General features: G+C 37.2%; 1 protein-coding gene across 2 annotated transcripts in view; it reads left to right on the forward strand.

Moving 5' to 3' along the window:
- LOC150101235 (neutral amino acid transporter 9-like) overlaps positions 1 to 26722 on the forward strand; it is a 350447-nt gene that overhangs the window by 83267 nt on the left and 240458 nt on the right. For both annotated transcript variants that reach the window (XM_090401257.1, XM_090401256.1), the window contains exons 3-4: positions 1968 to 2059; positions 19858 to 19921. In XM_090401257.1, the coding sequence (XP_090257383.1) occupies positions 1968 to 2059; positions 19858 to 19921 (156 nt within the window). The remainder of the gene's footprint in view (positions 1 to 1967; positions 2060 to 19857; positions 19922 to 26722) is intronic.

Here is a 26722-nt window from a genome sequence, read left to right on the forward strand (position 1 = left end):
TTTGATGACATATCACTGCATGTTTTGAAGGAATATGCCAGGGAGTTGACATCTGCCTTGACATATTTGTGTATTATTAGTCTTACATTAGTCAAGTTCCAAAGGAGTGGAAGGAAGGCAAGATTGTATACCACTTCATAAAGGAGGTGATAGAATTCAGTCATCAAATTATAGGCCAATCTGTGTGTCAGGTGTTGTGGTTAAAGTATTGGAAAGACTGATGAGAATCAGGATCCAGAATTGGGTTGACAACAATGGTATTATCTTTGTTGGACAGCACGGACTTGCTAAAGTAAGGTCATGTTTGAGTAATCTACTTACTTATTACGATAAGGTGACAGCAGCATTGGATGTGGGAGATGGATACACAGTAGTATACTTAAACTTTGCAAAAGCTTTTGATAGATTACTGCATGTTAAATTGATGATCAGACTAGAGCAAATGGGACTGGATGTTAGACTAGTGCATTGGATTAGAGATTGGCTGTCTGATAGGTATCAACAAGTTGTGTATGGGGGAGCAATATCCCAGCAGAGGAAGGTCACTGGTGATGTGCATCAGGAGTTTGTTTTAGGCCCATTGCTGTTTGACCTGAATGCTATTGATATCGGGGAAGATTTGAATGGGGATATACAGTTGTTGGCAGGTGATGCAAAGTTGGGACATCCTTGATGTCCCAACATCAACTCTATGAGTAGAGTAGATGTTTTATCTTTACAAGAAGACTTGAATAGACTGAATGAATGGGCATGGGAGTGGGGATGACAGTTCAATATTTTGAAATGTAAGGTTTTAAAATTTGGTTAACAAAGTTGGAATGTAGAATTTAATATTGGTGGATATAATTGATAAGAATCTGAAGTTTAGAGGATATATTACCAAAATTGTGAGACAACACAATGAATTCTGGGAATGATGCAGAGGACTCTGACTTGTAGAAATAAGAAGATTCTGGTTCCATTGTATAAGGTTCTGATTAGGTCACATATAGACTATTCTGCACAGATTTCATCACCTGGTTTTCAAAAGGATGAAGAGATGTTGGAGAGGATCTAGAGATGATTGACCAAAATAGTTTCTGATCTCTGGAATATTGAATATGATAGTTGAGGTGATCCAATTTGCTTTCTTGTGGATAAGAGGAAGAGGATTGATATGATAGAGAAGTACCAGTTGGTAAAGGGTTGTTATAGTATTAACATTGGAGATGTTTTTCATAAACTGGTGGGATATTTATGGAGACCCTGGAAACTGTATAAGGAAGTTGTGAGCAAGGGAGTGAGAAGCAGGTTTTTTGCATTGAGATGTGTGAATGATGGAATGCATTGCCTGAGAGCATGGTGTCTGCAGAGAATTGGGATGTGTTTAAGGCATGATATGATGAGCTGTGTGTATGACAAAAGAACTTCCTGGATGTGTTTGTGACTCCATGAGTTCTTAGGATAATAATAATATATCTCAGGTTTAAAATTTTTTTTTGATTAAATAGATCATCTCATCTCACCAATTTGCTTATCATTAATATCATATTCATTCATCATCTACATTTCTGACCTCAAGTGTTAAAGGTCACAATTGCCATAAATACACCAGAGGTAGGCAATAACACCTATATATATGATCATTTCATTATTTTTTGAAAATTAAAAAGAGCTGTGTTGTCACAAAACATGTCTAATCCATGGGTGCTCCATAAAAATAAAGATTTGCTTATTTCTTTATATCTAAAATTTTGTTTAGAATATTGTTGTGATGCTATAGTACTTCCTCTGTAACTTTTTTTGTACTTTAGTGAATAGCAAGTTATAACAATGTTTGACTGTATTAACTTTGTAAACAACACCAAACCTGAAAAAAAAAAAAAAAAAAAAATCATTGTTGATCATCATGCCTTGATAACCAGAGTTTGAGCCAACACATAACTGTTTATTTGAAATTGTAAAATTCATTGTGTTTCTCATTCCAGAATATACCAGATCATGTGGTTCCATCGTACTTTTTTTTCCCATTTCCATCTTTTGTTAGACCTAAAGGGAAGCAAAGTAGCATCATTACCATGTAAGTTTAAAGGTGAATTAAAGTTAAATTTGAAAAGTTAATATTAAAATTGCATACTTTCTTTTTTGGATTTTTATATAGGAATCATTCCACATGAAATCAAATGTTAATTTAATTTACTTTCTCAATTGATAAAATTTAAGCAACTAATTTCTATACAAAATAAGAACATATTAAAATTTTTTTTTCAAATATAATTTTTAATTTTCTAATCCAGTGGGAATGGATGATTGTGAACATCTGTAGGAGGTAGATTAATTGCATTGTCTGTTGTAACCACCATCTAACTTATTAAAGACTTCGAGTGGCTTGAAAAAAAAAAGTTCTGTGGTTGTTTTCTAGAGCAGGGTTTCCAGATTATTTAGCCTTTAGCTCATCAGTGGTACTAATGCTGATGTATTATAGGTTTACCGCATTTTGTAGACAGGACTCGCATACACATCAAATTTTTGTGTTCTATGTTATTTAACTTACAGCATCTCAGTGGTGCTCTTTGCGTAGGCCAGCTGTCATCTTGAATATCACCTTTTAAATTTTAAATTTTTTAAATTTTTAAAAAATTTAAAAAATTTAGGAAAGAGGAAACCTTTGTTGGATCTTGAATGAAAAGATTTCCTTAAAGAAATAATTTATTCAGGATTCAACAAGTTTTAGTTAAAAACAACGAAAATGCTTGTACATAGGTAAAGATACAAATTGTTTAATGAATCATATGCTAGTACTATTTTATGTAATATTACTTAAAGGTAAACGATATAATTTTTTTGTAAGAATTTATAGCATGTAACAGAAATTCAAAGTCCACTAATGAAAACCTCGGGTGAAATGCGTAGCCTACGGCAAATTGTCTACGTGCGGGGGGTGGCACGCGCTCGGTGTTTTCCAGGAAGATGCGGCACACGCACGGAATTCTCCAGGAAGATGCGAATAGAAAAAACGACACGTGCGCAAAAAGAGGGTGCCAGGCAGAAAGGTATGGGAGTGAAGAGGGCACCAAAGGTAGTGGATATAAAAGGGGTTTGTCCCCCTTTCAAGGGCTTTTTGTCTATTTTGCTTTGGATTTTCTTCTGAGGTTGGGGCGAGTTCGAGTTCGGGATATTATCGATAGCATGTAGTTATTCACAGCCATCGTTTTGAGATGTCGTATGGAAGGAATCGACGAGGAGATAATCGGCAACATTCCGAGCAAGCTTGAAGGAACTGACCGCCAGTCATATACGTCCACGTGGATCGATCCGAGCCATGCTGTTTCTAGTCCATGATGGGAAAGAAAGGCAGAACAATGAAGTCCAAGTCTAACCTGTGAGACAATTGTCTAGAAGAAGACCGGACATTCTGTGGGATGAAGTAAGGATAAGATGACAGAATGAATATACTTCCAGAAATATTGTAATGTTAAAACTGCACACAAAGTCTTCCACTTTGTGTGCTATTTATTGATATCAAAAAAGCATTTGGCACAGTAGATCATAACGCAATTTTCCAGGCACTAAAAGATTAAGGCACTGGACAACCATATATCAAGTTAATTCAAAACATATATATAGGCAGCAAAACCCGGATTACTCTATTTAACAAACTCTTCCAAATAACTCTCTGGAGAGGAGTAAAACAAGGAGATGGGAACTCTCCAATCTCTTTACACACCTCTAGAAAATATTCTCAAAAAAAAAAATTTAAAAGAGGGATATCAGGATAGAAAAAAAAAAAACTTTTTTTTTTTTCTATCCTGCAATTCTCTGGAATGAGGGATGCTTCGCCATTTCGAGACTTAAGTTATCTTCTGGCAGAAGTACATCTGGTTTGTCCTCTGTTTTTCCTTCTTTTTTTTTTTTTTTCCATATTTTATGTTGCACACTCCATTCTTTGTAGAAACAACCTGTAAGCTTATGGCTGTCTTGCCCCTTTCGTGTTGTATACCGATCATGTTCTACTTTCACGTACCTTCTTCCAACCTTTTCTTTGATGCGGATGTAATTGACCCCTAATACCTGTTGACATATATCATCCTTGCTTGCCATTTCATTCTCAACGGTTGCTTTAACTTCTGTAATGTCACTCGTACTTGGATGTCTCTTCTCCTCTGGTTGGGTATTCTCATCTGATCCTAATTGACTGCATACTACATGGTTCTCTCCCCTCTCAGTTTGTTCTAAATTTTTCTTACATTGGGACTTGATGCTGAGTGAGCTCTTTCTATCACCCAGGTATTGTGCTCTCTGTTTCCTTCTGGCAACTTTCTTCCTTCCAAGAAAACGTATTTCCTTCCTTACATAATCACATGAGAATTTGTATTTCATCAGGAAATCATTTCCAAGTGTCAGTGTTATGTGTGGGAGAGAGGTCCTTGGCAGGATCAAGAACTCATGGCAAACACACATATTGTACTCAGTTAATTTTACCTTTAAGCTCACTGATTTGATAGTTAGAATGGTAGAGGAGGCTATTCCTGATAATCTAACAGGTCTAAAATACGAAATCTTCCTCCTCACCTAGGGCTCTAATTTCTTGAAATAACTTTCTGAAATAATGGAGGTTTGGGATCCTGTGTCTACTAATGCTCTAAAATATCTTCCACAAATCCTCCCTTCTACAGTTATTTCAAAAGGCTGCTCTTGAGGTCGTTTACCTCTGCTCCAGGTTTGGTTGGTACACATGTGAGATCTGGATTCTTCACAATTGTTCTTACCGAAGTGCCTTTTACTGCTATAACAATTGCGAGCAAGATGCGCAATCCTATTGCAATTGAAACATCTGTGAAGTTCCCTTTTTTCATATCTTTCAGTGACTCCATCCGAGGTTAAGGGAGACTTTGCGGTATCCCCAGTATTTAATTTTGTCAATTTCTGCATTACAGTGTCTAATTTATCAAATAATGGTTGCTGTAACTTTTCAACCTCCTTATGAATTAGTTCTTTGGTCCTTTCGTCCTGAAGAAATGAAGGCTCTTGGTTTCTCATAGAGGCTGCTGTCAGTTGACCAAGCACAGCATCGAGGCATTCCATAACAGGCTGTTGTAATCGTTCTATTTCCTGTTTGATTATGGATCGAACCTCACTCTGATTAGGAATGTTTGTTGACAAACAATTGATTGACTGACTTGGCTCTATCTCCCTTGCTTCCTTTCATACTCTTATGTTTGCCCTTCTTTTCACGACTCTCTTTCTCAGTATCTGGTTGATTATTAGTGTCTTTCTCCTCTTTAATTAAGTTAATAAATCCTGTAGCAGCTGCGGTACGAATATCTCCTAGCAGTTACTCTCTTTCCTTTACCTCTTTGCAACACTGCTCTAAGTTGGTTATCTCTTTTCTGAAAGCTGTCTCTCTATTCTTGCCTCACCCCTTGCCCAAAATGTTGGAAGACAGCCCAATCTAGATGTGACTTGTCCTCACTTGAGATGTTCAGGGTGCTCACAAGAGTCAGCAACCTATTGTAAAAATCTGACATATTTTCTTTATCTTTCTATATCATCCTCTAGAATTTCCACAAGTTTGGCCCTAAACTCCTTATCTCGGAAATTAGAACTTCTTTAAATTTGGAATACTCCAGAGTTGCTCTCAGGATTGGCGATGAATAGGGGAAGTTTTTCGCTTTCCCTACTAGCTTATTGTGTAGTAGTATAAGAAGTTGAAAATGTCCATCTGCCAGCTTTTCTCAATTCCTCGACGTAGCAAAAGAATGCAATAACGTCATCCGTCTCCTCGCCTGAGAATTGTGGGAATACTTGCTGTGGGTTAATGGTTCTGAAGAATACCGAGTCATTCATCTCAGAGCTTGTTGGTGTGGACATGTTTGTACTTAAGTTCACAAAATTCTTCTCTAAATTAGTTAAACTTTCCCTTAAATTCTAATGCACCTTGATTGCCTGACTTGAATCCCAAACCATCTTACTGTGACTGATCGATTAACTTGGTTTAAGCAATCAAATTGCATCGTGCGGCTGCGCCATTATGTCGTGACATTTCCTTAATTTTTTATTTTTAGTGTTCTTTCTATTTTATTAGTCTCAGATTATCACTGTGTAGTGTTATCACTTTAACTACCGTATTTGCCGGCGTATAAGATGCACTTTTTTTCTTTGAAAATAGGTCTGAAAAACCGCGTGAGTCTTATATGCCGATACTCTTTTATTACTTTAATTTCTGGAAATTTTCTCTGTTCCGAGTTACACGATTTCTTTATTGCTTCCTTGCGGTGTGTGTGAGAGCATTCCAGTTACTTAGAGCAGTGTTTCTCAAACTTCAGACATCCGTGTTCATATGGTTGGTGAAGCATTAACAAAAGATCGTGCTACTAAATGACAGACAAGCCGACAGTTGAGTTGAAATGCTAATTCTGTTCAACCGAATTCCTTATATAATATCTGAAACACATTCACTATATATTTCCTCGTTTTAACACGTTCACTCAAACAAAACCATATGTTGCACTGGCAACATATGGTTTTGCTCGAGTTATACAGCATTTTCTGTGGGAGGGAGACATGCGATTCATTAGTTAGTGCCGTTTTTATCCCAGTTGTCTCTAATTTTACTGTTTGTTGAGAAACATATTGCACAGCCTGCAGATGTCTCTGTACCTTATTCCGTGATACAATAGGAACATTTTACGATCTCGAACTTCATGGATACGTTGAATTTTATTCTATGCGTTAATGATGCATAGCCGAAAATTGCCACGAACCCCCTGAAGACCTTTCACGCACCCCTGGGGGTATGTACCACACTTTGAGAAACAATGACGTAGAGTTCAGTGGATGCACATGCGATGTCATCGATGATCACAGCTGTGTCCTGTTCGTTTAAACTTTCCAATTGTTGTCGCAGTTGTGAACGGTGATAAATTTCTGCCATTAATTTTTCTCTAAAATTTTTGGCAAATTATGGCTGAAAAACGTTGGCATTGTTACAATATTGCATACAAGCTATGTGTGATTGCGTATGCTAAAGAACATAGGGCTGCACAGAGGCATTTCGGACCACCCCAACTGAGAAAATGATACGAACTTGGTGGAATCAGGAAGAGGATTTAAAAAAAGCAACTCACAGTAAACATAACCTACGAAGTGGAACTACAAAATGGCCAGAACTTGAGGCAGAACTGAATACTTGGATTTTAGACCAAAGAAAAGCGGGACTTTCAGTGTCTACAAAAATGATTATTCATCAAGCGAAAGCGATCGCCACTAACAGAGGGATCGCCAACTTTACTGGATCAACATCATGGTGTTCAAGATTCATGAAGAGAAACCAGCTATGTATGCGAACTAAAACAAAAATATCACAAAAGATGCCAGCTGAATATGAAGAAAAAAATGATTGAATTTCATCGATTTGTCATTAACGCAAGGAAACGAGAAAATTTTGAACTTGCGCAAATAGGAAACATGGATTTGGTTCCCCTGACTTTTGATGTGCCCTCAAACAAAACTGTAGATTCCAAGGGCACTAAAAGTGTTACTATTAAAACTTCGGGGCACGAAAAAACTCACTACATGGTTGTTTTATCCTGCTGTGGTGATGGGACAAAATTTGGTGCCACTATTGATTTTTAAAAGGAAGACGCTATCCAAAGAAAAACTGCGTAAAGGAGTGTTTGTACATGTTCACGCAAAAGGCTGGATGGATGCAGGAGGAACGAAGTTATGGACAGATAAAATTTGGTCTAGGCACCCTGGTGGACTGTTGAAGAAGCCTGCCATGCTAGTATGGGATCAGTTTCGTTCTCACAGAACAGACAATGTTACAAATAAACTCAAGGAATTGAAAACTCAGTTAGCTGTAATTCCAGGAGGTCTAACTAGTTAGCTTCAACCTTTAGATGTCTGTATTAATAAACCATTTAAGGGATTTATGAAGAAGTGGAACAGCTGGATGCAGTCTTCAGATTTTGAGGTCACACCATCAGGAAGAATGAAGAGGCCTAACATTTCACAAGTTTGTGAGTGGGTGAAAGCTTCATGGGATGCTGTGAAAACTGAGACAGTGGTTAAATCATTTAAGAAGTGTGGAATTAGTAATGCACTGGATGGTACAGAGGACAAATTGTTGTATGAGGACTCAGATTCTGATTTAGAAGAAGTTTCAAGTGTCTCTTCGTTTAGCCCTGGAGATGAATTTCTGGGTTTTGACGATTAAAAGGTGGGTACTTTTTCCTAGTTAGATTAGGTATTTGTTGAAAGTAGACCTACTTATTACTTTATATTTGAAATACTGTAAATTATAATATTCAGTGATAAAGTTTTTTTCCTAAAAATCCTAAAAAATGTGTACAAAGAAGGGGGTGCGTTCTATACGCCGGTACGGCTTATACGCTGCAAATATGGTATGTACTTCTGTGGTCTATACTCATGAAACTAACATAACACTGCACTCTTGCATTTACTGTAAAATCTATCCAGACAATTGGCCCATTCTTAGAATGATTAAGTATATTAAATAATCAACAAAGGGTAGACCTCTGAATAGAGCCCTATCCTCAGTAATAATGGTCTGGAGTCTCCTCCTTAATCAGGTTCTGGCAATATTTATTTGATCAAACTGCACTAGCCAGATCCCTAGGTTCAAAATTTCTCTTAACCAAGGAGTAACCTTCAGAAAATATACTAAGCTAATCAATTTACTAATTGTTTCTTATCTCAGTTTTTTCTATGTCACTTAATTTACTTTAGTTTGCAGTAGTGGTCTCTGTCAAATAATTCTATCCTGCTCAGATTCAGATATTAGCAAGTGGTGCATTGGATTCAATTCAAGGCACAAATCAGGTTAAGATATTCAAGATACATTTATTAAATTCCTAAGGTTGCACATTTACAAGAATAAACTCAATTGGAATATAGGTATCCTAAGTAAAAGGGTAAGCATAGCAACTATATTTTATACAACAATTTATGCATAGGTTAATTCCATAGCACACAATTTTGTTAGCATCCTCCAAATATCCTTATTAGTCTACACATTCTTTCAAATTAATTCAATCACATCGATAACTATATAGATCATTACTCACAATAATTCAAACTACAATTCATTCAATTAATTACTTGAGAAATAGCCCTAAGATTTATCCAATGTTCGCTACAGTCCTTTTCCTACAAGTATAGAGTTCTGAAACATAACATCTCTTTTCTTCTATATTACCATATTCCTCTCTTTCTTAACAAAGAATTACAAAAGGTTTTAACATTACCATATTTCTGGAAGTATATTCATTCTGTCATCTTATCCTTACTTCGTCCCACGGAATGTCCAGTCTTCTAGACGATATTGTCTCACAGGCTAGGCTTGGACTTCATTGTTCTGCCTTTCTTTCACATCGTGGACTAGAAACAGCATGGCTTGGATCGATCCATGTGGATGTATATGGCTGGCGGTCAGTTCCTTCAAGCTTGCTCGGAATGCTGCCAAGCAAGGTTGAAGGAACAGAAGGAATCTCCTCATCGATTCCTTCTGTACAACATCTCTAAATGATGGCCGTGAATAACTACAAGCTATTGATAATATCCCGAACTCGAACTCACTCTGACTTCACAAGAAAATCCAAAGCAAAACAGACAAAAGACAAAAAACCCTTGAAAGGAAGACAAACCCCTTTTATAACCACTACCTTTGGGGCCCTCTTCATTCCCATACCTTTCTGCCTGGCACCTTCTTTTTGTGCACGTGTCATTTTTTCTATTCGCATCTTCCTGGAGAATTCTGTGCGTGTGCCGCATCTTCCTGGAAAACACCGAGCGCGTGCCACCCCCCGCACGTAGACAATTTGCCGTAGGCTACGCATTTCACCCGAGGTTTTCATTAGTGGACTTTGAATTTCTGTTACATGCTATAAATTCTTACAAAAATATTACATCGTTTACCTTTAAGTAATATTACTTTGGGACTTGCTCTGTTACAAGACTCATACAGGTACCATTAATTCCCCAGAGCATTATTTCAAGATAAACAGCGATTGTCAAGTCCCATTGCCTTATTAATATAAAGCTTGCTTAGTTCTCCATATACCTCTTGCTCACTCAGTATCATTCCTTCTACCATGCTCTCTACACTCTAGCTTTTCAAGTTGTTGCATTCACAAGGATGAAAAATTCTGATAAACTGCTCATTGAATAGTTCAACTATATCCTCTGCACCAGTTACCAGTCTACCATTGTCATCAACTAACATTTTCCCATAATCATTCTTTCATCTACTTGCCATATATCAAAATAGCACACTAGGATTTTTTCTTTTCTTGATTGGCTAATTTCTGCTCATACTGCTGTCTTTACAAACCAAATCACCTGCCTGTCCTGTCCTTTGTATTACTCTTGAAACTGATTACTGCCAGCATTCGTCTTGTGTTGCTTTCAAAGTTCTTTCTTTCAGATATCATGCTTATTCCCTTCATTCATTTTACTCCAAATTTATTTAGACTTTTCACTTAAGGAATACACTCAAACCATGCTGCTGTTAAATAGCTTCTGATCAATGCACAAACACCATCTGCCTTCCTTTCCACTCAACTCTTCTTTCCATACTATAGCTCTTTCAGTTGTCTCTCAAATTTTTTCTAATCACTGGTTAATAAACTCAATCAATGCAACAATTTTATCACCCTTATTTCTGATATTCCTGGAATTTGTAAATAAGCATAGCAATTCATTTCTTGGTCTATAACCAGTTCTATCCATGCTACTGCTCAATTATGACTTCTCCACACCTGCTTTTGTCTGTTCATATCTACCCTTTGTTCCATATTTTGCCAGACTCGAGAATCCCATCCCCTCTGCCATACATTCCAGGCCATACTGTTCCTATGCTGACCATTCCCATCATCATAATCAGTTTCCTGATATGTTCTACCCTAAAAGGATGTAACAAGATAAGATGACAGTACTACATGATTAAGTTTACATTACTACTAATATCATCTCAAACTTGTCTATTTAAACAAGGGTCCTCACTGTTTTTGTCAGAGCACCAGGGCAAACAGCAAACAGTCATCTACTGAAACAAATCCCAACTCAACATCAGCAAAGTTCAAAATTGGCACCATCAACATAAAAAGCATTAATCGAAAAGAAATGGAACTCAGAAGAATTGTAGATAAGTACCTAATGACCAAAAAGAACTGGATAAATACCAAATCAACATAATGGGTGTTAATGAAACACCCATTATGTTGAAACAAGACAAAAACAGGTGAGATTTTTCTCAGCAACAAATACAAGGTGTCATATTTATACAGTCACAATAAGGGAAAAGGAGTAGCTATGGTATTCATATTATTATTTATATTATTCATAGCATTCATATTATAATATTCATGTAGTATTCAATACTAAATATAAAGATAATCTTCTTGAATAGCAGCCAGTGTAGAGTGGTGCAGGTAAATATTAGAATGGGGAGCTGGAAAATGAAACTTATTTGAGCCTATTACAGAGGAATTTCCCTGTTGAGTATTCCTGGTAAGATTCATGCACGTATACTTGAGAAAAAGTTAAAGAAAAATTGTGGAATGGAAGCTTGGAGAAGAGTAAGCTGGGTTCTAGCCAATTTTTCAGTTTATGACAAATAGTTAAGAAATGATGGGAATAAAGACAATATCAGTATTTAAATTTTGTAGATTTGGTAAAAGCATATGACAAGGTGCCAAGAGTAAAGCTGTTTAAAATGCTATAGTGATATGGTGTAAATGGGACATTACATTTGGTCTATATTTGAGTTGTTAGTTAGCAGTTAGAATTGAAGGAGGTACAGGAAAATGGTTAGATGTTACATCAGGTGTGAGACAACCGTGCACCTTATCTTCACTGTTATTCATTATCTACTTGGATCACATTATGAACGAAAGTGGTATTAAACCTGATATAAATTGGTGATGTTAATCTAAGCTCTTTACTTTATGCAGATATAATTCCAAATAAATTCAGTACAAATCTGTAGGATTCCCTTACTAAACAATAACTGCTGCAGCATATTTGGTTTGAAAATCTGCACTCGGAGACAATGAGAATAGGTAGAAACATCAACTGCATCCTGAGTGGAGACCCTATAGAATAAGTAAAATATTTCAGTTATTTAGGCACAGTTTTTTAGTAAAGATGGCAAATTTAATGTGGAAATAGACAAAAGAATTAGCAAAGTTGGTATGGTGGGAAGTAAACTGAATAAATTTATGTGGAATAAGAGAGAAGGTAGTCAAAATCTAGCAGCATACAAAATATTGTTCAAACCAGTTTTAACTTCTGGATGTTTTAGCTAGGTTAGAAACAAAACATTTGATCAAAGTCTAGAGCCTGCAGATATAAGAGCTCTGCAAAAGATTAGGGTCTGTGTGTGTGTTGAGCTTTAGTGTTGTGAGGACATCATGTTGGAATTCATTCTTTTCAGGTTACACGATGGTCAACATTCATAGTGAAGAATTTATGGAGAAACAAAATGTGTGTTAGAATAATTACTTTACTTAACATTAAGCAAGTAACGATTGACGTTTCGACTTCTGTATTGAGGTCATCATCAGGAAAACATACGTGTGTACATGATACAAGCTACATGACTCCGCACTATACAAAAGTAAGATGAATCTGAATGTTTGTTAATTATTTATCCTAGCCTGACTTCTGGTGCGAAAAAAAAAACAACTGAATTACATTGAACAATTTCTGAAGCCCTTTCGTATTGAGATCTTTTCTTCTGTCTGGGGTTGTTCTGGTTGCTATATGGGTTCTCCACATTCTTGGAATAATTGATCCATCGTTTTTGTTCAGATTTAGATGATGTTTCAGCATTTCACCAACTTCTTTGAATTTTCTTTCAAAACCCCAGTCCTGAAGATACTTCAGGCACAAACTTTGTTTGCTCACACTTGGATAAAGGATTAAACTAAATTTATTACATTCTAACCAAGTGAAAAATAAACTTTCAACATCTTTCTCTAAATCCAGAGTAATTTATTAAAAAGGTGGCACACCATTTGGCAACTCCTATAGGTAGAGATGACCTTGCTAATGCTTCTGGCTGGTATCTCCACTTGGACCTGGCTCCCACTGAAGAGACCTCAATAAAGGTCAAAACTAGTCTGGGTAGTGGCCCTTCCCTTAATGCATAACATTAGACATATCCACAAGGAGATGTGTTTTGCATTATGGGAGATCCTAAGATAGGAGTGATAGTATCTTGCTCCACCTTTGCAAGGAGTCATCTGGTGTTGCACCACCTTACCCCAGTCCTGAAGATACTTCAGCCGCAAACTTTGTTTGCTCACACTTGGATAAAGGATTAAACTAAATTTATTACTTTCAAACCAGGTTTTGGTGTGGTGCATGGACTTTGTGCCTTTCAATCAATTCTGTGGCATGTTTGGAGTGATCTGACAGACCTGTTTTACCATACTTGAGGTATTTAATATGGCACTTGTGTTCCTCTTTTCTGACTGGGATGGTGCATCCTGTTTCCCCTATGTAAGATAGGTTACAGGTACATTGAATTTTGTAAACCCCTGGGTGGGTAAGGTATGATGGAAGAGGATCTTTGGAGGAGCTAAGTAAATTTCTTAATTTTGCCGAGAGTTGTCTTAATGTTGTATTTAAGTAGTCTACTTTTTCAGAAAGTAGTCTACTATCTACTTTTTCCGAAATGCCCCTATATTAGGGGCATTTCGGAAAAAGTAGGATATGGCTTGGAATCTCTTTTTTTTTTTTTTTTGCTTTTAATGGCATTTTTATGGAGGATCTTGTAAACTATTTTTTTGTTGTAGCCATTTTTTTACAAATGTTTAGTTAACAATTTCAAATTCTTGGTTCAGAGCTTGTTTATTGGAGCAAATTGTTAAGGCTCTGTGTTTGAAGGTGCTGATGATCCCTAGTTTTTGTGTTGGATGGTGGTATGACTTTTTATGTATATATTGGCCTATGTGTAGGTATACATGAAGGAGAGGCAGCTTGAGGGAAGATGTGTGACAAGCGTGTTTAGAAAAAGAAGAGAGTTGTTGTTTTCGATTTTGATGGTGAATTGGATACGTTTATGTTGTTTGTTTAGGTGGCTTAGGAATGTATGTAATGTGTTGCAGCCATGGGGCCAAATGGCTAAAATATCTTCAACATATCTGAGCCAGACTTTGGGTTTTAGGCTTGCCATATCTAGAGCTCTTTGCTTGAAGTCTTCCATGTAAACATTAGCTATTGGGGGGAAAATAGTGAGCCCGTGTAGCAAAATAATTTTTACCTTCTTTTTGTAGGTAAAAATTATTTTGCTATACGAAATACCCAGAGCAGAGTACTTGGGAAAAGAGGGCTGTGATATTGGGCAGAAATATGTTTTGTAAGAGAAGAATAGTATCATTGATCGAGACATTAGTGAAAAGGGCACGTCAAAGTTAAATAATAAATTTTCATCATTGAGTGTGAAGTTTCTAATCTTGTTTATGAAGTGTTGTGTATTTTTTTAGGGAGAATGACCTACCTAACAATTGGCTCCGATGACCTACCTAACAATTTGCTCTGAACTAAGAATTTCGAATTATTAACCAATAAAAAAACAGTTTGCACGATCTTCCATAAAAATGCCATTAAAAACAAAAAAAGATTCCAAGAATGCCATAGCCATATTCTACATTAGGATCATTTCGGAAAAAATAGATAGAACTCTACTTAAATACAACATTACGACAACCTTCAAACTCCTGGCAAAATTAAGAAATTTACTTAGCTCCTCCAAAGATCCTCTTCCATATCTTACCTACCCGGGGGTTTACAAAATTTACTGTACCTGTAACCTACCTTACATATGGGAAATGAGATGCACCATCCCAATCAGAAAAGAGGAACGCAAATGCCACATTAAATACCTCCACTATGGTAAAACAGGTCTATCAGATCACCAAACATTCCATAGAATTGACTGGAAAGGCACAAAGTCCCTGCACCGCACAAAAACCTGGTTTGAAAGAAAATTCAAAGAAGCTTGTGAAATGCTGATATATATTATCCAAATCTGAACAAAAACGATGGATTAATTATTTTAAGAATGTGGAAGACCCATATAGCAACCAGAACAATCGCAGACAGAAGAAAAACTCTTTATATGAAAGGACTTCAGAAATTGTTTAATGTAGTTCCGTTTTTTTTTTCCCACACCAGAGGTCAGGTTAAGATAAATAATTAACAAATATTTGATTCATCTTACTTTTGTATAGTGCAGCGTCATGTAGCTTGTATCGTGTATACATATGTATGTTTTCCTGATGATGACCTCAATACAGAGGTCGAAATGTCGATTGTTACTTGCTTAATGTTAAGCAAAGTGATTATTCTAACATGTGTTGTGTTTCCATAAATTCTTCACTATGAATCATGTTGGAAGTTTAATGGAATATTTTCAGCACTGGAAAGGATTAAAACTAATTTTAATGCTTCTAATATTTTGGCTCAGTCACAGAGACATCTTCAGTGATTACAAATAACATTTGTAATAACACACTCAAATACAACACCATACTAAGTGAAATATGTTGGTGATCTAACGTCCTATCTAGGTGATGTGACCTCTGTGGGCGTTTGTAGGTAGCCTGGAATATAATGTGGGATCTCTGATAATTAAAGTGCCACCGCAGATTTTAAAAACAATATTTCTTTTTTTAATTTAATGTGGTGGAGCATAGTGTTTTTCTCCAGGAGATCCTGTGAGTTTGTATCCAAAACATAGTCCGAGCCAGATTGACCATAGTCATGATTGCAGATGTATGATTTGTGTTCTTCTAAACGGATAGTTGCTGACCTTTCTGTCTGTCTGAAGTAAGCCAGCTTGCAGGAACAGGGTACTCTGTATGCTCTGGCACTGAGAGAGGAGGGAGCTGATCTTTGGTGGAATGGATAAGGATAGTAAGTTTACATTTTGCCTTAACCACGCTACCGGCCAAGACGTCTATAGACGTTCACTTTATCATGGATGCGAAGTGCTTATTAAAATTGTAATACCATTGTTATAACAATGAAATATATGATGGATACGAAGCGTATGCGGATGCGTATTTGATCCATAACGGCCGGTAAGGTGGTTAAACGCTGTGTGGAGGTTGTACTTTTTTAAGAACCTGGCAATTTCTTCTGATGTGGCATGGATGTAGGGTATGGTAATGGCATTTCTGAAGTCCTTCTGAAGAGAAGGGGGAGGAACTGGTTATTTTTTAAATTATGTAATTGCTGTAGTCTTTGGAAAGGAGGGTGTTGTGTTTGTGGTTGAGTTCGGTTCAAAGGGAGTTTCCACTGGAACAAAGCTTGTGGGCTCTATTGGTTAGAGTTTTAATAATGGCATATTGTTGAGAGGGGTGGTGGTGGTGGGAGAGTTTGTGAATGTATCTGCCTGTGTGAGTAGGTTTTCTATATACAGAGAAGGAAAGGTTACCATTAGGAAGGCATATTACTAAGGTGTCTAGGAAGGGTAAATTATTATTTTCCTTTTCGATCGTAAACTGGATTCTTGGATGTAGGCTATTGAGGCGACTGAGAAAGGCATCTAATGTGTCTGGGCCATGAAACCAAATAGAGAACACATCATCTACATATCTTAGCCAGATAGAAGGTTTGAGAGGGGCTGAGTCTATTGCTCGTTTCTCAAAATTTTCATGTAAATATTGGCAGGAGGGAGGGCCATAGTGGGTTTCCTCCATCTGTTTGTAGATCGTTTTCTTCCTAGAAAAATAACCAGAATTGATGGCAAAGGAATAGAGCTCTAAGATATTAGGAAAAGCGTTTAAGTGTTAAGGTGTCATTTAAGGGAATATCGGTAAACAATGATGTGATGTCAAAACTTACCAATATGTCTGTATTATTTAAAGTTAGATTTTCAATTAAGGTTTTAAAATGGGTAGAGTTTTTACATGTAAGACCAGTGAGGAGGGTAGGATCACAGAGTTAGCCAGCAGCTGGATAACCTCCACATAGCATTTAAGCCCCACCATAAACTTACTACCCTTATCCATTCCACCAAAGATCAGCTCCTTTCTCTCTCAGTGCCTGGAGTATATAGAGTACCCTGTTCCTGCAAGCTGGCTTATTTCAGGCAGATCAGCAACCGTCTGTTTAGAAGAACACAAATCATACATCTTCAATTATGGTCAATCTGGCCTTGCAGACCATGTTTTGGATACAACCCATAGGATCTCCTGGTGAAAAACTACCATGCTCCACCATAGTAAATTTAAAAAAGACTGCTTTTAGAATCTGTGGCAGCACTTAGAAATCAATCAAATTTAAATAAATGCGGTTGCATTAAACTTCCCAAAAGTTGGGAAACTTTATCATAAATTCCACATTACTAGGCCACCTGCAAACACCTATGGAGGGCATACCACCTAGATAAGACTTTAGAGTCACCCATATGTTTCACTTGGTATTGTATTGTATTTGAGTGTGTTGTTACAAAAGTTATTTGTAATTCCTGACGATGTCTCAGTGACTGAGACGAAATATTGGAAGCTTTAAAATTAGTTTTAATCCTTTCCCAGTACTGAAAATATTCCATTAAATTTCCAACATGAAAAACGGATTAGGAGAGTGAATAGATGACATCAATGGCAGTATCATATTAAAAATGAGGATATTAGGATGAAACTTTTTATTTTATTATTATTATTACGGGCAACTCCAAGAAGTCCTTCGACTGACAGATACTGCTGCTAATCTTTTCACCCCAAAATGCATAACCTTACATTTTGCCACATTAAATTGACATCCATTCTCCTTAGCCCAGTCCTCCAATCTATCCAAATCATCCTGCAAAAATTTGACATCATGTGCATTCACTATTGCTCTACCCAACTTTACATCATCAGCAAACAAATGAACAGATCCTTTCCTATATAGTTAATGAACAAATTAAATAGTAGTGGTCCAAGAACAGAACCCTGCAGCACACCACTAGTTGCAGGCCGTCTTTTGGACTCTTCTCCTGAATAAACCACTCTCTGATATCTCTCCATCAACCACCGTCCTATCCATCTCACCAACCCTATATCCATCCCCATATGCTGCAGTTTACTGATTAGAATTCCATGTGGTATCCTGTCAAAGGCCTTAGCAAGGTCCAGCAGTATCACTATAAACCCATTACCCTTATCCAGTTCAGCTGTCACATGCTGTCCCCCATACAGTATCCCATTTTCATCTATCAATTCCTGTATTTTCTCCTTGACTACTCTCTCCAAGACCTTGACAATGACTCCTGATATGCTGATCAGTCGGTAATTTGCAACAGCAGTCTTGGAACCTCCCCTCTTTCCACCTCCTTGGGACTAACCCAGAGCGGGACTCAAATTAAACAAAATGGTCAAGGGCACTGACAATTCTTTAGCTGCTTCATGTACGACCCGAGCTGGTATATCATCCAATCCCACAGATGTATTCACATTAAGGTTTTGTAATAGACTATTCACCTCTACTTCATTCACCACAATTCCCATATAAGCTATTGGTTCCTTCATTCCTGCAATATCACCACCTGGATGATATACTCTTGCAAAGTGCTTGCTCAGTAATTCCACTATATCAACTGATTCGGTTACCTCCCTACCATCAGCATTCCTTATAGTCATTCTGTCATATACATTTTCTATTTTACTTGCAGCATATCGAAAAAACTGTTTGGGATTCCCTTTAGCTTCCATGGCTAATTCCCTTTCGTAATTCGCTTTTGGTTTTCTTACCACACTCGTTACCCTTCTGGCCTGCGCTTTATGTGGTTCGTGTGTCTGCAGGACACCTTTCTCCTTAAATTCCCTCCACAGTTGTTTCTTTTTTTGCAGCTCAAGCTTAATGGTGTTATTCATCCATTTAGTTGGATGTTATTCATCCAACTTTACATGTTTTGCATTTAGGAATGTGTTATCAGAGCTATTCTCTAGTGGTATGATCACTTCAACAGAATGGGAAAGGAAAGGTTTGCAAAACAAGTGTTTTTGCCAGAATGGCAAGAATAATATCCAGAGGATGACCAAGGTATAGGCAGATTGATACAATATGATTTGCCTTTGAAGACAAAAATTAATAATCTGATTTAACTTTTTATATAACAAAACCTGTGGTGAATTCATCACTAAAAACACACATACTAACCAGAGTAATGACTATTTAATTCGTAAATATTTCATCCCAAGTATCTTGGGACATCATCATTACAGTAGTTCCAACAATACTAGGAATAACATACAGTTAGGGAGCATGATTACAATGGAATCTCAATATGCATGCAGTAACGTGTTATAGAAGTAAATTAAATATAACTGGAAAAAAAAAAAAATAATATATATATATATATATATATATATATATATATATATATAAAACATATTGAAATTCTGCTGTAATCATGCGCCCTAACTGTATGTTATTCCTAGTATTCTTTGAACTGCTGTACTGATGATGTCACAAGATACTTGGGATGAAATATTTACGAATTAAATAGTCATTACTGTGGTTAGTACATGTGTTTTTAGTGATGATTTAACTTTTTTCATATAGTGCCATCATAATATTCTCTTCATTCCCTGAGAATACGTATCGAGAATTTGACAATTCTCGATTATATGATATAAGATAGTTGATCTGAGGTCATTAGTCTCTGTATGCAGGTAGTCTAGTCATGAAGATATATCGTACACAAACTTTACATTTCACTTGGATTAAACAAGAATATAATTTCTGGGCAAATTTAATTTAAACAATACTCCCATGTACATAAGTAGTTTAATCTACTAGAATTTGATTTGAAATATAGCTGAATATTTTAAATTACATATGCTTTTATAATTATTTCAGCTTTGCTATATGGAATACAATGATGGGAACATCACTGTTGAGCATTCCATGGGCTATCCAACAGGTATTCATTCTGTTTTTAAAATAAAAATTTCTGTTTTTTTTTTTTTTTTTTTTAGTTCATGTAGTTGTGTCATATCTTCTAAAATCATCTGTTATGTAAATAATATAGAAATAGTCAGAGACATTACTAAAAAAATATGCATTTTGAATTTGAAGGCTTTTTTTGCACTGTAGATAGATTATTTATTGTTATTTGTAACATAATTTTTGCATAGCTTTGTTTCTAAAAATAGTCAGCAAAAAATGATGCAACAAATCCTAGTAAATCATCCAACCAGGTTAGTGGAATTATTTGTTATCATTTTTAAAACATTTTGCATAATTTAATTGCATAATCCCTGCAAGTGGTCCATGATCTTAATTTTCATTAAACAGTCCAAGTTAAGATCATGTGATACATTTTTTACCAGTGCCAAAGACCTTAACTAAATTCCATTCACCCTGAATGGAGTTATTACTTTGTGTTGTTTCATGATGGTTTGCTTCATTTTGTTTATGCAGTATCTCATTTAAATTAACTTTAACAAGTCCCTGAATTGGGGAGCACATATTATATGGAAATCAGGAAGAAACGAGATTCTCTGAATGCTGGTGAGCACAAAAGCATGACTACCAGAAAGCACAATAGTACAAGTGTTCCAAGCAAGGGCATTCATGTGGAGAGAATGTAGTTAGAAGGATGGGAAGTGAAGCACAATGTAGCATATTAGTTAAGTGATGGATGTAAATGGAAAGGTGCAAAAGAATTGGGTGAGGATAGGTGATGAATGAATTAAGACTGGTAATGTAGGAAGTTCCATTATTAGAGGTGTGGTGATTGAGAAGAAACACAAGCTATGTTTTCTAGGGAGTGGCAGAGAGTGATTGAAGCTTTAAATATTGTTTTGATCCTTTTGAGAGGGACTACACTGCTCAGTCATGAGCAAAATTGAAAGGACTACAATTCCCATCCTGATTATAATATGGGATTTACTTGTTTGGTGAGATTTTGATTACTGCCATTAATTATAAGGTAGTTTCAGGAAAGATGCTCTTTAACATAAAATAATTTTTAATTAATATGTTTTTATAACATATACAGGGGAGGGGTATCTGGAAAGTTCGGATAAACACCTAGAACAAAAATGATATTAAAGCAACTGATATAACCACAAGAAAGAACATACAAGGATATAAGAAAAGTTACCCTCATAACTCTGCTACTATTATATTCTTGCTTGTGGTTATATCAGTTGCTTTAATATCGTTTTTGTTTTAGGTGGTTATCAGAACTTTCCAGACCTCCCCCCCATACATATAGTTTAACTATTATGCTATCTTATTTTTACAAGGCATATAATCTTGCAGGACATATACAGTTCTGTCTTTAGAACTACACAAATAAATTCAGGCAATAAATACACACAACAAACAATATAAAGATGTGCATCACTATAAATTTGCCTAACTTTATAGTGTGAAAAATTATACCAGTATGTTGGGAGAGTTATTTCCATATGTATAAACATTCCATTACCTGTAGGTCAGTAGCAGTGGCTTCCATATCTCTCTATACTGCTGACTTCTTCCCATTGTTCTTTCCCCTTTCACTACCACATTGCTCACACTTTCTTCTAACCTCTTTTTTTGCCTTTTCTTCAGAGTCCTGTCTTGTAATTTTATTCTCTTTTTTTCTTCTCTAATTAGATGGCTCTGCTATTGCTACAGATACGAGGAATAAATAAGAGATTTAGTGATGCTATAAGAATAAATGGTGTGGTTGGACAGCATGCGATGATTGATATCAGAAAATTGAGGAGAGTGAAGTATGGCAGTGTTGATTATTATGGATGATTTTATCTATGGTCATATAGATTGGAATGAAAACATCTAAGGGAAGATTGAATTTTCCAGGTTTTTGAGAGACAGCTGCTGTAGGCATTATATAACTGCGAGCACATGAGAAACAAGCTTTTTGGATTTGATCATTGCATCAAAAGATGTTATTGTGAATGAGGCACCAATATTTTCTCCAGTAGTTCACAACAGCAACTATGATGTGTCACTGTGGATGATGGTTCATTGAGAAGTTATTATTTTTAATATTATTATTATGGGCAACTCCAAGGAGTCGATAGACTCATCGAGGGAGGCCCTAACATCATGTCAAGAACAACTATTCGACATTCACACAGTATCTATCATACCTTGCCTTGAACTCATTCACAGTCATGGCACCTACAACAGACTGGCAGCTTATTCCACTCATTTACCGCTCTCCAAGTAAAAAAACCTAGCTCTAACATCCTTGCTAACCACACTCTTTTCCAGCTTCCATGTATGGCCCCTAGTCCTCCCACCACCAGTCCTATTCACAAATATATCTTCTAAATTAATCTTATAGAAACCCTTCAGTAATTTGAATGTCTCAATCATATCACCCCTTTTCTGCTTATCAACCAATTTCTGCAACTCACAAATCTTCAATCTGTTCTCATAAGGTTCATTGTATAGACCTGATATCATCTTGGTCACTCGTCTCTGGATCCTCTCCACCACCTCCCCATCAAGAAGAAACCCTGGTGCCCAAATCTGGGCACAGTAGTCTAGATAGGGTCTTATCAAGGCTCGATACAGAGGAACAATAACCTGTTTGTGTGTGCTTGTTGAAGTATTTTTCAGCAACCAAGTGATTTGATTAGCTGATTTAGCCACTTTTGCTGTTCCCTAAACTTCAACTCCCTATCCACCAACAATCCCAAATCCTTGGCCTCATCAATCTCCTGGAGTATGGTTCCACCAGTGTGATATACTGCTGCTAATCTTTTCACCCCAAAATGCATAACCTTACACTTTGCCACATTAAATTGACATCCATTCTCCTTAGCCCAGTCCTCCAAACCATTTAAAAAGTCCTCCAAGTCCTCCAAACCATCCTGCAAAATTTTGACATCCTGTGCACTCACTATTGTTCTACCCAACTTTGCATCATCAGCAAACAAATGAACACTTCCTCACAGATCCTTTCCTATGTCGTTAATGAACAAATTGCACAGTAGTGGTCCAAGAACAGAACCCTGCGGCACACCACTAGTCACAGGCCGTCTTTTGGACTCTACTCCTGAATAAATCACTCTCTGATATCTCTCCATCAACCACCCTCCTATCCATCTCACCAACCCTATATCCATCCCCATATGCTGCAGTTTACTGATTAGAATTTCATGTGGTATCTTGTCAAAGGCCTTAGCAAAGTCCAAAAGAATCACTGTAAACCATTACCCTTATCCAGTTCAGCTGTCACTGTGCTATAAAACGTGAGCAAGTTACTGAGGCATGATCTACTCTTCACAAAACGATGCTGTCCCCCATACAGTATCCCATTTTCATCCATCCAATCCTGTATTTTCCTCTTGACTATTTTCTCCAAGACCGTGACAACGATTCCTGATATGCTGATTGGTCGGTAATATACAACAGCAGTCTTCCTCCTTTATGCAGTGGAACTATTTTCCCCTATTTTCTCACCCCTTCGCAACTAACCCAGACCTGAGACTCAAATTAAATAAAATGGTCAAGGGCACTGACAATTCTTTAGCTGCTTCACGTACGACCTGAGCTGGTATATCATCCAATCCCACAGATGTATTGACATTGAGGTTTTGTAATAAACTATACACCTTCACTTCATTCACCACAATTCCCATATAAACTATTGGTTCGTTCGTTCCCGCAATATCCCCACCTGGATGATATACTCTTGCAAAGTGCTCGCTCAATAATTCCACTATAGCAACTGATTTTGTTACCTCCCTACCATTGACATTCTTTAAAATCATTCTGCCATATACATTTTTACTTTTACTTGCAACATATTGAAAAAACTGTTTGGGATTCTCTTTAGCCTGCATGGCTAATGTTCTTTCATAACCCCTTTTACTTTTCTTACCACACTCATTACCCTTCTGACTTGCACTTTATACCATTCGTGTGCCTGCCTGTCACTGTTCTCCTTAAATTCCCTCCACAGTTGTTTCTTTTTCTTTTTTGCAGCTCTAGCTGAATCGTGTTATTTATCCATTTAACCTCTACTTGATTTATTATTTGGACTCTAGGTATACAGTAGCAAGGCTTATATGTTAGTCATACATAACTGGTAATTAGCTTACGGAATTAACAACGCATATAAAGGATTTTAATTAAAGGCAACTTTAATGAATAACTTCAATATTTCGGCAACGTCACAACATAAAAATATGGTATGTGCATTCAGGCACTAACAAAAGCAAATGAGGAAGAAGGCAAGAAGCTAATATTGTTCCTAAAGTCCTCATGGTGCCCTCTGGCTGGCTAATTGGGTTGTTTTGGCTGTTGGGCTGAAGTTCTCATAATGTAAGTCTCCCAAATTTGGGGTAGTTTCATGCACCAAATTTGTTGAGGTTTTGAATATTTTTTAGATCTGATGATGATTCCTTGAATAATCTTTCATACTTAAACCTGCTGCGGTGTATTATTTTAGTTTTCTTCCAACGAATTCTATGGTGGGTATCTAAGGCATGGTCTGCCAGCCCAGAGTGGCTGTACTGGTGAAACCAGATATAGTCTTTGTGTTCTGAAATCCCGATATTTGCTGTTCTGCCTGTTTGGCCAAAGTAGGACAATTTGCAGCTGCAAGCGACCTGATATACACCAAGTAGGTCTGGGGGGAAGTGGTTGGTGTTTGATAGAGCGGATAAGGGATGCCAACTTTTTATATGGTCTATAACAAGAAGTCTGGTCATATTTTTTGAGGATATTGGTTATTTTTTCAGAGGTGCCCTGGATGTAGGGGATCGTGATAGAGTTGGTGTAATCTTTATTGCGGAGGGGGGTTGTGGGTTGCTGGTTTTAATATTTTTTGGGGGTTATAGCCATTGGCTAAGAAAGTGTTGAGGATGTGGTTTAGTTCAGTGGTTAGGGTATCATCATTTGAGCAGATTAATTTTGCCCTGTTATATAGTGTTTTTATAACCCCGTATTGTTGTGAGGGAGGGGGGTGATTGCTGGTGAATGTATCTACCTGTATGGATGGGTTTTCTGTAAACAGAGAAAACCAAAGATCCATCAAGCTGGCGAGTGATTAAAATGTCTAGGAAGGGGGAGTGTGTTGTTTTCCTCTTTTTGTAAGGTGAACTGGACTCTGCGGTGTTGGTTGCTTAATGTGTGTTAGGAAGGAGTGGAATGTATCTGAGTCATGTGGCCAAATAGCAAACACATCATCCACGTATCGAAGCCAAATAGTGGGTTTTTGTGGGGCGGAGTTGAAGGCTTTCTCTTCAAAGATCTCCATAAAGAAATTGACCAAGGGGTGGGGAAAGTGGTGAACCCATGGGTGTCCCTTCTATCTGTTTGTAGAATTTTCCTTGCCAAACGAAATGGCCTGAGTTCATTGTGAACTGAAATAGGGCTGAGACATCAGGAGGAAACTTGGCTTGGATGAGCTCTAGGGTTTCTTTGAGTGGGACATTAATGAATAGGGAGGAGACGTCAAAACTGACCATTATGTCAGTGTGTTGGAGTGAGAGGTTTTCTATACTGGCTTTAAAGTGGGCTGAGTTTTTTATGTGTGATAGTGTGTGAGCATTTTGGCTAAATGTTTGGCTAATTTATGTGTGGGGGAATCAATGCCATCCACTATGGGACGTAATGGCACATTTTGTTTATGGATTTTTGGGATTCCATATAATTGGGGGGGGGGGGTCTAGAGTTATAAGGTTTTAGTTTGTTAGTGACTTCCACAGGCCAAGAAGTGACTTACTTAAGGAGTCCGTGGAGAGTTTTAATCTGAGAGCTGGTAGGATTATATTCAATAGGAAGGTAGGTAGTACGGTCTAGTACTAAAGCATTAAGCTTACCTTTGTAGTCCTTTTGATTGAGCACCACAGTGGCGTTTCCCTTATCCGCTTTGGTGATTACTATTTTTTTTGTTTTCTTCATTTCTAGTAAAGCTGCATATTCGTCTTTGGACAAGTTGGTTTTTGGAGGTTTTGCATTGGTGAGAACACCAGCTACATCCAGTCTGACGTTGTTGGCGATACAGTTAGGAAGGTTGCGAATCCCACGTTCTATTTGGGTCATGATTTCCTCGGCAGGTATTCTTTTAGGAGCTATGGCGAAATTGTGGCCACGTGAAAGTGCGGTGAGTGCTTCAGGCTTTAAAACTACGGATGAGAGGTTGACTGCAGTGTTGAGTGGTGGCTGTGGTAAGGAAGTAGAATTCTTTATCAGGTTTTCGTATTTTTTCAAGTTCTGACTACGTATTTTTTCGAATTCTTTTCTTGCCAAAGTGCATGAGATGTCATAAAGAAACGTCCAAAGGTCATGGCTGAGCATATCTGAAAGCTCTTCCTCTAGCACCCGTATGATTTTGTTTTCGTCCTGATTGAAAATAAAGCCTTAAACTCTGCCCCACAGAAACTGACTATTTGGCTTCGATACGTGGATGATGTGTTTGCTATTTGGCCACATGGCTCAGATACACTCTTTCCTAACACACTTAAACAACCAACACCCCAGAGTCCAGTTTGCCTTAGAAAAAGAGGAAAACAACACCCTCCCCTTCCTAGACACTTTAATCACTTGCCAGCTTGATGGATCTTTGATTTTCTCTGTTTACAGAAAACCCACCCATACAGGCAGATACATTCACCAGCAATTCCCCCCCCCCCCCACAACAATACGGGGTTATAAAACACTATATAACAGGGCAAAATTAATCTGCTCAGATGACGATACCCTAACCACTGAACTAAACCACATCCTCAACACTTTCTTAGCCAATGGC

This window comes from Typopeltis vanoorti, chromosome 12, assembly GCF_054136105.1.
Source record: "Typopeltis vanoorti isolate ZY-2024b chromosome 12, IOZ_Tvanoo_1.0, whole genome shotgun sequence".
NCBI lineage: Eukaryota > Metazoa > Arthropoda > Arachnida > Uropygi > Thelyphonidae > Typopeltis > Typopeltis vanoorti.